This window comes from Alosa alosa, chromosome 4 (assembly GCF_017589495.1).
Source record: "Alosa alosa isolate M-15738 ecotype Scorff River chromosome 4, AALO_Geno_1.1, whole genome shotgun sequence".
NCBI classification, from domain to species: Eukaryota; Metazoa; Chordata; class Actinopteri; order Clupeiformes; family Clupeidae; genus Alosa; species Alosa alosa.
In genome coordinates this window covers 21320474-21333781 of record NC_063192.1, presented here as the reverse complement: position 1 = coordinate 21333781, position 13308 = coordinate 21320474, and the positions used below count along the sequence as shown (strand labels likewise).

The 13308-nt window shown below is 42.1% G+C and overlaps 1 protein-coding gene across 1 annotated transcript; it reads left to right on the top strand.

The window, feature by feature from the left end:
* Nucleotides 1–24: 24 nt before the first annotated feature.
* On the top strand, nucleotides 25–12624 carry plp2b (proteolipid protein 2b). Its single transcript, XM_048242292.1, has 5 exons — nucleotides 25–439; nucleotides 7964–8119; nucleotides 8394–8492; nucleotides 10223–10316; nucleotides 10955–12624. Exons 1-5 carry the CDS (start codon nucleotides 344–346, stop codon nucleotides 10966–10968), a joined length of 459 nt encoding a protein of 152 aa, XP_048098249.1. The 5' UTR covers nucleotides 25–343; the 3' UTR covers nucleotides 10969–12624.
* The last annotated feature ends 684 nt before the right edge of the window (nucleotides 12625–13308 follow it).

Below are 13308 nucleotides of genomic sequence, written 5' to 3'. Positions count from 1 at the left end.
TCTCTCTCAGTTGTGGCTACTCCCAGGAGGAAAAAATGAAAGCCAACGCCCCGTTCTTCCTCAGATTTCGTTCTAACTGCTTGACATTCACTTTGGGGGAGGTAAATAGTCGGAGTCAAAGTCTGGCGCTCAGTAAGTCGTGCCTTAAACTTTGGTTCGGCAAAGTTAGCTTTGCAAGTTTCTTTTCCTTTACGTAAAAAGAGGCGTGTTTATACGATATAGTATCGTATATTTTTAAAACGGGTTAATTACGTTTTCATTGTAACCTTGTCGGACGTATCCAAGGAGTAGGAAACAAAGTTGCGACTGAAGCATTTTGTTATTCATAGAGAAACTTTGAATCATGGCAGACTCAGGTGGAAGCCCAGCCGCGAACTTTTTTGAAAAGCTTAAGGCATATGTACGGACTCCGAAAGGAACTATTCTGGCAGCAGAAATTGTAAGTTTATCAACATATTAACATTTTCTTGATATTATTTTACCACAATATAGCCTATGGACGTGGCCTATAGTTAGAGTACTGCACTCGAATATGGCAACTGTAGCCTATACCACTGCTGCCATTATAAATAAACATACATGTTTTATACTATACACCATACTACTAGGTAGGCTACTAGCCTCTTAGGCACACATGTGGAAAACAAACCATGTGGTTTGTGTTTTGTTTTAAAGTCGAAGTAGGCCTATTTCCAGCTGATTACATGCCCGTTATACGAAGACGAATAGCCTATAGTCCAATAGCTAAGAAGTGATTAGCTATTTCGGACCTTTTATCGCAATCATTTCATTCCTTCCTGACTCGTTCCAACCCTCAGTCATTGGACTAGTTTCGAGGAAATTGTAGATAGGCTAAAAATCAAAGTACGTTAACGATGAACAATGTACTGCAGGTTACACGGGGACCATATGCAAATACCTGTATGATGTTTAACTTTCTTGCCAAAGATGTACCTTATACATTAGCTGTCCCTACGTTAGGGCGTGCGTAGGCTACTATGGGTAAAGTACTGTCAATGCCTCATTCATCTTTATTCCAATACTACCACCTACTCTGCAAAGTACAGAGATGGGCTACAATAGACGAGTCAGCAGCTTTTACACATTCTCAGTGTTATACAGCCAAGGTGGGTCCGTTAGGGGGAGTCTTGTGTGGGCATGGAATGTGAGCCATGTGGTCCAGATAGCCAGCTGAGGCGCAGGGCCGCCAGGGGTCAATCTGTGGGGTCAGGAAAATGCATCGGGGTCGTTTAAACTTCTGCGTGCAGCCTTGTGTTGCCCTCTGTCACTTAGCACCAAGCAGACAGAAGTTACAGGCCACACAGACAGAGAGACTCTGATTAAGTAGGCCTACTTAAAGCATTCCATAGTAGATAGTCAGTACTTGCAAGACTTGTGAGAGAGCTTGTGTGAGCTGTAGTAACCTACCCATCTCACCTTCTTGACACTCTGCATAAGCATATTCTATTCAGTGAATTGTAGTTGAAAAAGGAAGAAGGGGAAGCTACTGGTTAAAAGCGATTGGATTGCTGGGGAGATGATGTAGTCAGGAGACAGCCTTTCAAAAGACTTGCGGATTGATGGTGAAGTAATCCCGAGCCTTATAAACTTATGTTTTTTTATTTTGACATAGTGTCTGGCTTGAGTTTAAAAGATGTTTCAATAAATGTAAGCTCCTTCAGTAGAACTTTCCAGTGATGGAATAGAAATCTGACTGCAAAAGGTAACGTTAAACACAACCCCCATATGCTACTTCTTACTGTGTTTATTTACATGTGTTTACTGTAAACAATCATAATTCCTGTCAGCTCATCCCCTACATGCAGGGCAAGACTACCATGTCTGAAAGACTTGGGTAATATGAAACCCCAGTGAGTTTTTATGAATGCATTCATGTGTTGCTAAGCAAGATGTTGTAGCACACAACTTTTCACCATAGACATTCAACTTTATGGTGGTTTGTCTCCCACAGGTCTGCTATGGTCCTGCTGGGCTGAGCTGTATTAGTGCAAACAATAGTGTTGCTCAGCCCACATAATTCTACTCTGCGCAGTGACATGCCCTAGCTATTTATTTAGAGCTATATGCTGTGGAAAGTATTCACAGCCAGGTCCAACATGATGTTTCTTGTACCATTCACAGTTTAAAAGTGAAATGATTAATTGTGCATGTACCAGACACACCTATCTCAGTGTTGGTGTGGCACGCTGACACGCCCCATGAAATTGTGTCAACAGGAGACAAGAATTTTAATAGATGTGCTTTTCACGTTTTATAACACTGCACTGTATACAGTACATTAACAGGAGTATAGTAAGCATTTCAAAAATAAATTGAGACTGTGTGTGTATTTGTGTGTATCTGTGAAGTGCATGGTCACGTGACAAAAATGTTGTAGGAAATGTCACATGCACCATGTGCTGCAGCTGCACTGTGATGTTGTTGTATGACTGTTCTAATCTAGATAAATCTGTCATGTATAAAAGCATGCCTTGCATATTTGCCATTGCCATTGCTATTTACATAGAAGATATGACAAGAGAAAGAGAGAAAGTATGCTGTGCACCCTGGCCTACACTCCTTATTGGAATACCTTCAGAGTGTGCCACCATTTGTATGTCCTAAGTGTAAATATTTGAGTGTGTCATGTGTTTGCTTTGTAAATGTATGTGTGTTTGTGTTGTGTGTTTTTGTCTGTGCCTGTGCATTTGTCTTCGAAAGTGTGTCTCTTCTTCAGAATGCACTGTGTGTGGGTTAGTCAGTGTGCGTGCATTTGTGTGTCAGTGTGCGTGCATTTGTGTGTGTGTGTGTGTGTTTGTCAGTCAGTGCATTTGTAAGTGTGTGTGTGTGTGTGTGTGTGTGTGTGCGCGCGCGCGCGGGGCCTCAAATCCTTGTTGGTTGTCTACTGCTGTGCTGCAGGCCCGTGCTCACCAAGCGTGTACCCAGCCTTGGGCTCCCCATTCGTGGGCGTCCTCAGAGCAGCATTGGCTCACTCGCACTGAATAGATCCCCATTGTGTGAACCTCGCTCTCCCCAGCCAGAGCAGAGCAGCCGCGCGCACAGAGGCAGCTTGTGCCAGTCGCTGGAACACAGAAGACCTTGATGCATGTGTGTGTCTTCAGTCGGCAGGAGCGGGTGAGGGAAGGGAGGGGAGGGGCAGGGTGGCTTCTTGCATCATTCGTTCCTTAGCAGCCTACAGAAGTGGCCCCTCCGCCCACTGCTAGCACATGCTGCTGCCCCAGTGATCTCCATTTGTTGCCTGCAGTGGCAACTGCCACACTGGTGGTATGAGTGGGTGTCTTCCACATGAAGATGAAATGCATTCATGAAATATGTTGCACTGAATGATTTAGTACAACACAAACACTGAATCAGTAGGACTCTCTGAAAGCACTAATGGGTCTCCTGAACTAGCAATGACATAAATATTTCCAGAGCCGTTTATTATCCAAAATGTCAGGCTACACTTTTTTGCAATATATAATAATAATAATAACATACATCTGTTGTGCTGTTCACTGTATGAATGAATCTTATTTGTATGTCCTAAGTGAGATTATGTAACACTCTCATCATCACACACACACACACACACACAGAGTGACAGAATTTTTGTTGTTGTTGTTGCCTGGATTCGTCCTTTGAGTGTCAAACTCGCTCCTAAGGTGCTGAGGGTGTTATAAGCCATCTGAGGCCTGGGGCGACAGTGAGCCTTTACCTCGTGTGAGTGAGTGTGTGAGTGAGTGAGTGTGTACGGCGGCAGCCCTAGTTAACCCTGAGCTCCAGAGCCTTCCCCCGGCTCTGCTTGTGTTTCTGTTTCCATCCGCCCCACCACATGAGTCATCGGGCCTATTTTTACCCAGAATTCCCCTCTGTGGAAAACGTTATGGGGCACTTGCATTGGTCTTGTGCCACACACACACAAATACAGATAAATGTAATTACCATGGTTACCATAAAAACCATGCTCCATATAGCTGTGTGTAAATGAGCAGCCATGCTTGTCCTGTAGTCCTGTCTTGGTGAGCTTAACCAAGTGCAGACACTGCTATGCCACTTTAAAGAGAAGCTGGCTCAGTAGCACCTCACTGGGCGCCAGTTCAGGGCAGAAGTTTGATAAGAATGTTTGCTCTCTGTTTTTCTCCTTCTTTTTTTTTTTTTTTTTTTTGTCTTGTTATCGATGGAAGAACGCCTTTTATGGCAAGTAGCTGGCTGGCTACCTCACTCACTCCATTTCTCTTTATGACCCATGGCTCACTCACTCTGGAACTAGGAGTAGATATACAGTATGTGCCGTACGTGCTCTGATGGTGTATGTGCCGTGAAGCTAAAAGTAATAGTGGAGATTTGCAATAGAACTACTGCTATTCAGCAAACTCCACAGAGGATGTTTGGCCACATAGAGGGAAGGGTCAGACCTGCAATTGTTGTTACAAGGAAGCGGGAGTCTTGTGGCTGATGAAATTTTGCAACGCTGTCAGCGTAATGCTTGGTCAGGTCTTTTAGGAGGCTGGATTGAAAATGCTAACTCTAGCATCCGTCTGTGGCATGGCCCCTTTCCTCTGTTTCTCGTCCACTGATATTCCACAGAGGCCCTTAACTTTTCAGGGATTTCTTTTGAAGGAGATGTTTAGATATTGTATATGGATTTAAGGGAAAAAAAGAAGTTGAGCAAACATACACAAACAGTTTATGAAATCATGGAAGTATAGTAATGAATTCATGAAGGGTTCCTTAGTTAGTACTAATTACAATGTGAATGAATGAATGAAAAAGTATAAATAAAAGTAAATATGGAAAAGTATAAATAAAAGTATATTTTAGGGGATTTGTATTCTTTTGGTGTTTCCTAATGAGTAGAGGAGTATAGCTTCCTAAAAATGGCAACAGTTGCAGCAATCTGTGGTCCAGCCCCTTTTCCGTGGTAAAAGTGCCTCTGGCCAGAGCACAACCAGGCCTTTTTTCCCCTGAATGTCCAGCTGTCGCTGACACACACACACACACACACACACACACACACACACACACAGCTGACACCAGCATGTCAGACGCCTGTCACTTTAAATCTCACAGGTGTCATCGCACCCTGCTGAGAAATTGCTCGTTTATTTAGCACCTACTGGTAAAGCTATATAACCGCTCCATTTGGTGTCTCACGGCAGTCACACTCAAGTCCGCTAATTTAAAACTTTAAGAGCAGGCAGGGAGATTGTGTTTCACTTTACTTTCACCACAACATGTCTGTTCTGGTTGCTGCCGTTTGGCTTCACCTGTTTTAGTCATTTTAGACTACTTTAGTCATCTTTCTCGTACTGATACGACTGCTAAATGAGTCATGACGACTCATATTCGGGATTTATGCTTGGGAAACCACTCCCGTAGTCAGGAAAAGAAGTCCTTTAAAGAAGTGTTTCAGCTCAAATTCAAATTGATCTTTTTCACTTCAAATAATTTGATACAAATATGTAGTGGTGTAGATACCAAACTCCCTTGTTTGTTCAGTCTGTTAGTTTATTGAAGAACTAAATACTGTTTGAGGCAAGAGTGTGAAGAATTTGTGTAGATTTATTTTAATTGTTTTTCACTTGTTAGCATGGTTAGCATGTAACCGGCAAAAGTAGACAAGGCATATTTAGCAGCCGGCCATGTATGCAAGGATCAACTGGAGGTATTACATGTGAAATTCATTTTAGTTTGATGTTGGTGAAACTATTCCTACAGTATTTCTATTCCTAAAGTTTGCAGTCTTATGACTTCTAATAGCTTGTGATACTGGTTGGTTCAAAGGTTTAATTCATACAGAACTGCTCAAATGACCCAATCTGAAAGCATTGTATATTGTTGCCCTGATAAGCAGTGCTTTCTCTCTGTATAAACTTAGTGTTTTCTTCTGCTAGCAGTCAAAACAAACCCAAGACAAAGAAGTGACTGTGTCCACTTCAGTGACCCAGTCTTTATGGTCACTGCTTTATTCTGACTTGTAAAAAAAAAGAGATTCAGAAGTCTGGATCAGTCTGACTGTGTGGTTTTTGAGGCCTTTGTCTGTAACAGCCTGGTTGAACCAGACACACAGTATCTGTACAATAAATAAAACTAAGATGAGAGCAATAAGGCTCATCAGTAACACATAAATCAATTAAAGTAAAGTAATAGATATCTTTAGAAAAACATATTAAGCACACAGTGAATAACAACATGATAAGGAGAGTCATAAAATTACATAAATTAAAATAAAAAAAAATATATAAATTATGACACAGAACCCTCAACTACAGTTAATTAGACAGCTAGTCCCATAGTCCAGTTTTCAATTATATAGATTCTCCCCAACCTCTTCTGCCACTGTCTGAGACCACAGTCCAGAAGACCCCCGACTCTGTTCTCAGGTCTGTTAAGTATTACTGTTTTAAATAGCTGCTGCTGTTGTTTTTAGAGTGCAGCATCATTGATACTCAGCCAGGTTGTTTCAGTAAGGGGTCTCTCACCAGCCTGCTTCCATTAACTAGACCACAGTACACAGTGTGAAATGTCTGGTGTCGGAAGCAGGTCAGAACTAGGCATAGACATATAAGAAGTTCAATCAGTGGTACACACACATGCACACTTATTTCCTTCCGTCACAAGAGATACACACACCCACGGCCTACTCTCTTCTGGCCCTCTTTCACTCATGTATATGTGTATATATATATATATATATTTATTTGTATATACATACACATACACATGGCCGTCTCTTTTACACACACATATACACATTTTCTTCCTTAAAAACACACATACCGACTCATTCACTCAGGCTCACAACCCACCACGTGTTTTAGTTATTGAAAAAGCCCCTGAAGGCTCACAAACTCATGAGAGATTTGAGGAATTTGGGACCCAAATGTTAAGTGACACACTCCGGCCCGACAGCAGTGGACCATCCGTTGGGGCACTAGCTCCCCTGGTTGTCATGACCGCATGCAGAAGCCTGCAGCAGGCGCTGTTTACAGGGGCTGTAGCCTAGAGCAGTGGTTCTTAAACTGGGGGTCGCCAAAATTTTTGGAGGGATCGCAAAATTATTTGCAGTCTGGATTAAAGACATTTTTCTAAAGGTTTTTAGTCAAAGGCTGCCATTGACATAATGCCTTTGGTGTTGACATTGCCTATCTATGAGAGAAGACATTTTCAGCCTCTGCTTCCAATGCCCATCTCACAACATTTCCAAACCAAATTCCGCCGGTTAGAGAGAAGGGGGTTGCGAGACTTGCCACATGTTATTTGGGGGGTCGCCAGACAAAAAGTTTGAGAACCACTGGCCTAGAGGCCTAGCCTAGTTTTTGGAGCGGTCTATGGCTGTTTGTAAAATAGCCAATATTTTACCAATATAGTAATTTATAACAAGCTTAACACGACTTGACTGGACTTTTGGCTCTTATCTCTGTCTTCTATGAAAGGAGAACTTCTGTGTTTCTCATCCTACACCTTAAATCTGTAAAAAATAATAATAAAAAAGTTTTATTGACAATTATCAGATATGGCAGTTGTGATAAGACAAATGTTGAGGAAATCCCAAACTCTACATTTGAGAAACCTTCAAGTGATGCCCTTGAAGAACATGCTGTGGTTCCTCATCCTGTTTCAATGCAAGACCAGAGGTGCGATCAAATTTGGCAAACAGTGGTGAACGTGTTTTCTCTGAATTATAACAGTAACACTTAGTCCAGCTCTAATCCAGCTCCACTGTATGTCCGCAGAGAATTACTTCCTCAGACTATTTTTGACTGTTCGCAAACGTTCTGGGGTGCTATGGCGCTATGTCTAACTTGGGTCATTTCCTGGTCCCACTCCATCTCTTTCTCCTGCTCACTTCCTGTCACTCTCTCTCCTTTAGTGTCCGATTAAAAAGGCATAAAAATCCCCCAAAAAATATTTTAAAGGAATATTCATCTTCATGTCCTCTCCCTCTCACTGCTTTCAGTTGATCAGCTTCATCATCATCATCTGCTATGCAGCTTCGCTGTACAGTGGCTACTCCTCTGTGGCCGTCTGTGAGATGGTTTTTGCCATCATCTTCATGGTGGTCTTCACGATGGAGCTGGACAAGCAGTTCCAAATAATTAGCTGGCCCTGGTCTGTAAGTATCCCACAGAGCAACGTGCCCCTCACACATCAGTGGTGTGTTGGCAAGCATCTCATGTGTCACCCACATCAGCACAGTTTAGTACATTTACACACATCTCACGCACACACTTATTTGATTACCCGTACAGTCAATCAAACAAATTTCTATTTATAGAATCTATATTTTTAGCACATTTTCTCCAGAGATAAAGACCTTCAGAAATATTTTAATAGAGTAATAATGTCTATATACTGATCTATGTGTCCAACCTCTCTTTTGCTCCCAGGACTTAATCCGCGCTGCTATTGGTGCACTCCTTTACCTGATCACCTCTATCATCTGTCTGATTGGTGGAGGGGGAGATGGAGCGCGCATTGCTGGTGGGGTGAGTCAGAGCTCAGTAAAGTTTTTTGTAAGCTGATGCGTGGTGAGCTTTCTGGCGCATAATGGCTGCCGTGCATCACCCAGGTGGGTGCTACACATTGGTGGTGGTTAGGTTCCCCCTTCACTGTGAAGCGCTTTAGGTCTCTTGAAAAGTGCTATATAAATGCAATGTGTTGTGTTATTATTGTTAGCCCCTTACCCGGGCACAACCTGCTCACAGTAGTGTGTTCATTGTGATCAGTCTTCTGGTACCTCTTTAGCGCCACCACTTGGTTTGATGCTAGAAATGCCACTTATGGGGCAGCTTCGGTGCAAGGGGCAGCATCCCATACCACATATGAGTTCAGCACATGAGCACCCAGGTTTGAGTCTGGCATTAAGTAATTTCTCAATTCCACACCCATCTCTCTCCCATTCTCCCATTTCCTGTCTACCTTCCACTGTCCTATCAATAAAAAATAAATATTCAAACAACAACAAAAGAAAGAAATATTAGTCCTAAGCTTTGTCTTCTCATCATGTTATGTCCCATTACAATAGCAATGAAAAATGGAGGATAAACTTGACTTTGGGCACATGTAGTAGTCATATACTGTAGTTGGGGAGAAGAGAGGAGAGCTGGAGAAGCACGGGAGATGTTCATGGATATCTGCATGCATCTGTGCTTGTGTGCTTGTATCTATTCACACACACACACACACACACACACACGCGCACATTCTCCAAATCTATCAGTTGTAAATCTGGCCTCAACATAAAGCTCATTTCATCAAGCTCCTGTATTCATGTGTGCCATCTCCTCGTTCAGATCTCCGTCTTCACATGTCCTCACAATCCTCCTCCTCACAATGCTTCCTCCATATACTATTTATATGGGGTGACAGTTTCCTACACATGAATTAAGCCAAGTTCTGGACTCAAAGAGAACTTAGATGGAGTTGTATGTTCAAAAAGCATTTAGACTAGGCTTACTCCATTTACAGCCAGCAGCCAGACCAATGGATACCTTGTCTTAGCTGAATTACTGAAGCTAAGCAGGTGTGGGCCTGGTTAGTACTTGGATGGGAGACCTCCTTGGAAAAATAGGTTGCTGCTGGAAGTGGTGTTGGTGGGTGGCCAGTAGGTGGCACTCTTTCCTCTGGCCAAAAAAGATCGATCCCAATGCCCCAGTGCTGTGACGGGGGCACTGCACTGTAGGAGATGCCGTCCTTCGGATGAGACGTTAAATCGAGGTCTTGACTCACTGTGGTCATTAAAGATTCCATGGCACTTATCGTAAAGAGAAGGGGGTTCCCTGGTGTCCTGGCTAAATTCCCAACCTGGCTCATTCAATCTGGCCCCCTAATCATCCCCCACTGTAATTGGCTCATTCACTCCCTCACTCTCCACCTCAAGCTAGTGTGTGGTGAGGGTTCTGGCGCATAATGGCTGCCGTGCATCACCCAGGTGGGTGCTACACATTGGTGGTGGTTACTAGTGAGGTCCCCCCATCCATGTGTTGTAAAGCGACCTTGGGTACCATGAAAGGCGCTATATAAGTCGAAGGTATTATTATTATTATTTATGGAAAATATCCCATAGACAACATATTAGTTTGATGCCTAAGTTTCTAGGTCTAATGTATAGTAAACATGCTGATTCACCTAATTGAGCTGCATGCCTGAACTGGTTCTTTAGTCACCTAACTAAATCTAAATCAAACTAAATCTTGATCCTTGTCTCTTCCTTAAGGTGTTTGGTTTGCTGGCTGGCGTCCTGTTTGGTTATGATTCCTACACCATCTACATGCAGATCAAGAGTGGCGGACATACTGCTGCCCCGACAGGTGTGTTTCTCTGTGTGTCTGTGTGTGTGAATATGTGTGTGTGCGCGCATACATACCTTTGCGTGCGCGCATGCATATTACAGAAATATGTTCACACAGAAATATGCATATTACAGAAATATATGTTCACACAGTCTGTCAGTGTTTAAAACATCAACAATTATCCATGTCTGCATTGCAGAAATGTGAGGGAAAATATCTCAGTCTCTCAATGCAGCTACACATTTATTGACATCATTAGCTGCTTTCAGACATGTCCTCCGCAGTATATACGAATCTTTGTCAGACGGAGGTCCGACCCTTTGAGTGATTTAGATATGATGCTAACATGCAGACATTATGTGTGAACGGCACTGACGCACACAGAATCTCCGCGTGGTTGAACAGGTTGAACGTGGTTGAACAGAATCTCCGCATGTTCTTCGATTCGTTTAGGCATGAGCTCATTTACATAATGTCCGTCGGAAATACTAGGAGGGGAGTAGTGTAAGGGCTGGCTAAGTTCGGAGTTGTCCGGTTATGTTGTTCAGATACACAGCCCAGTCGCTTGACACACGCAGAACATGCAGATTGATGCTTCTGTTGTCCCTGTGCCTCAAAGCTTTCATCACTGTAACTGTTTTTTATTATTATTACAGATGAGGGAGTGTAAATGAGGTTGCCCAGCAATAACTACATCAAGAAGGAGGGAATAATGAACAACTACAAAAGTGAAGTGCACAGAAGAGAAAGAGAAATCAAGGATGGCAGGAGGATCTGTAACATGTGTACCCTCAGAAGACCAGTAAATATTATAAGTAAATCACATTCACTAAAAACACGGAGATGGAGCACCATATTATAAATAAGAGCCTAACCCCTCATCCATATATTTGGTAAGTAAAGAAAGGATCCTGACCTGGAACATAGTCATCATGTGGGAGGATCAAGATAATTATGATGATCCTCCTTTGAGATTTTGAAGTAAATTGCACCAGTGTTTTTCCAAGTTATGTGAGCGGGGACACACATACACATACACACAAACACACAGATGGACGGACCCGATTACAATGACAACCAAGTCATAACACCGATCACAGTTTATGACCAGTGGCACATGTGAAAGAAGACAAGAAAGATAGCAACGAATAGAGCCTACAAATATAGGAAACGAGCCTCAGAGACAGGAGTCATTCAGTTAACTGTGTGTCCCTTTTCACAGCCCCAGACCCCCAGACCTGGTCTACTCTTGTGAAAGGGAAAGTTGTAAATATTGCACACAAACAAGTACAACCTGTTCATGCTATCTTCATTTGGTGCTATTTTAGTTTTCAATAAAGCAGACACTGCCTCTCAGGGTTGGTGTCACTGACATTTGGAGGGTTACTTCAGCATTTAGCATAATGTCATTTTATTTTCTATTTGCACATTAACAAAAGAATGGTAACAGATAATGTGATGTCTACCAGTCTTAGTGCAACTCCACTGAACCCGAGCATGCAGCCACTTACTTAGGCATAGAGTAGCCCCATAACCTTTAAATTTTGACCATTTTGACCAGCTTTGTGGATGACATGGCAAGCAATAAAGTAAAACTTAACTGTATAGAGTATTGCTGTGATATTCATGTAATATTGCTCTCAAAATGTTTTTTGTATGTCACCTCAGAGTGTACACCTGTTGTTGTTTTTTTTTTCCTAAAACTTGAATTTGTGAGAATTGAATACATATTTCTTTAGCAGAAGGAAGGGAAAAACTAATTTGGTGTTTTGAATGTGTTTGCGTAATCGTATAATTATTTCCTTGTGTCTTCACAGATTATGAAACAGTTAGTTGCGTAACTGTAGTAGGCTACATGTTCTTTGGTTCCTTCTGTTCCTCCTGATAACATTTTTGCCATTCTACAGTGACTATACAGCACCTGTTTCTGTTATTTTAATACGCAGTGTTTTATTTTTAAGAGGATGGATAATTATTTTATTTTATTTGGAAACCTGCAATTTGCTAATGACACTTTGTATATTGTCATTCCATTTTGCTAACAATTGAGAGTGTTATGTGAGAACAGCAGCTTTCAGGCCATAATCGTAAACTGTTTTTGTTTTTTTCAAATGATGCCAACTCAGGATATACCATTTCCCCCTCATTTTTTACAAGGTTGATAAGTAATATAAAAGATGAGGCAGATTGTGATGTGTCCATGTGTTTATTTTTAGAAGGTAAATGTGTTGTGAATGCAGTAGATTGTTGTCTGATAATACATGTGGCTGTTGCCTTTATTGTTTGTGCTGTGTAGACTTCATTAAAATACTTGTAACTAAATTAATTCATTTGCATGTTTCTCACTTCACGTTTAAGTCACAATATTCAGCTGAGAATACCTAAAACATGATGGCTTACAGTAGTACCATCTCTAAAAGAGGTTTCCCGCTTTGCTTCTCAATGAAACGCCTGCAGGTGGCAGCATTGCACGCTGAATGTGAACGTTCACAACCATTCAAGAAGTTGTGCATGGTGGATGGTTCGACTACCTTATGAGTGATTTCAACAAAAGGCAGGTGTGCAAGCAATAATGCCACAAAACTCGGCTTCATGAGGGATTTTGTACTTCCCACAACACTGCAGGCTGATATTAGATCTCTTGTGCTTTGCCCTGTAGCTGGTCAAAGCAAAACCAGGTGAACTCACCTACCCTCACATGGGCATGCCAGAGTACACCAAATGGCAAAGAAGATTACGAAGGTTTTGTCCTTGTTAACATCCTTACTTCATTTGTTCTTCTTCTACAGATGTCAAAACAGTGGTTGGTAAACTCGCTGTCACCACGGGTTGCGCCTGTGAACTCTCTTGGCCTATTAACCCAACATTCAAATATTTACTCTAAAGTTGGCCAGTGGGATGGCTGGAACAGGACTTCGCAAAATTAAATTTAGTTGAGCCAGCACCTCAAGGATAGTCCGGTATGCTGAGTTGTAGACTTGGCTAATCCCAGGGAAACAGTAATAATACA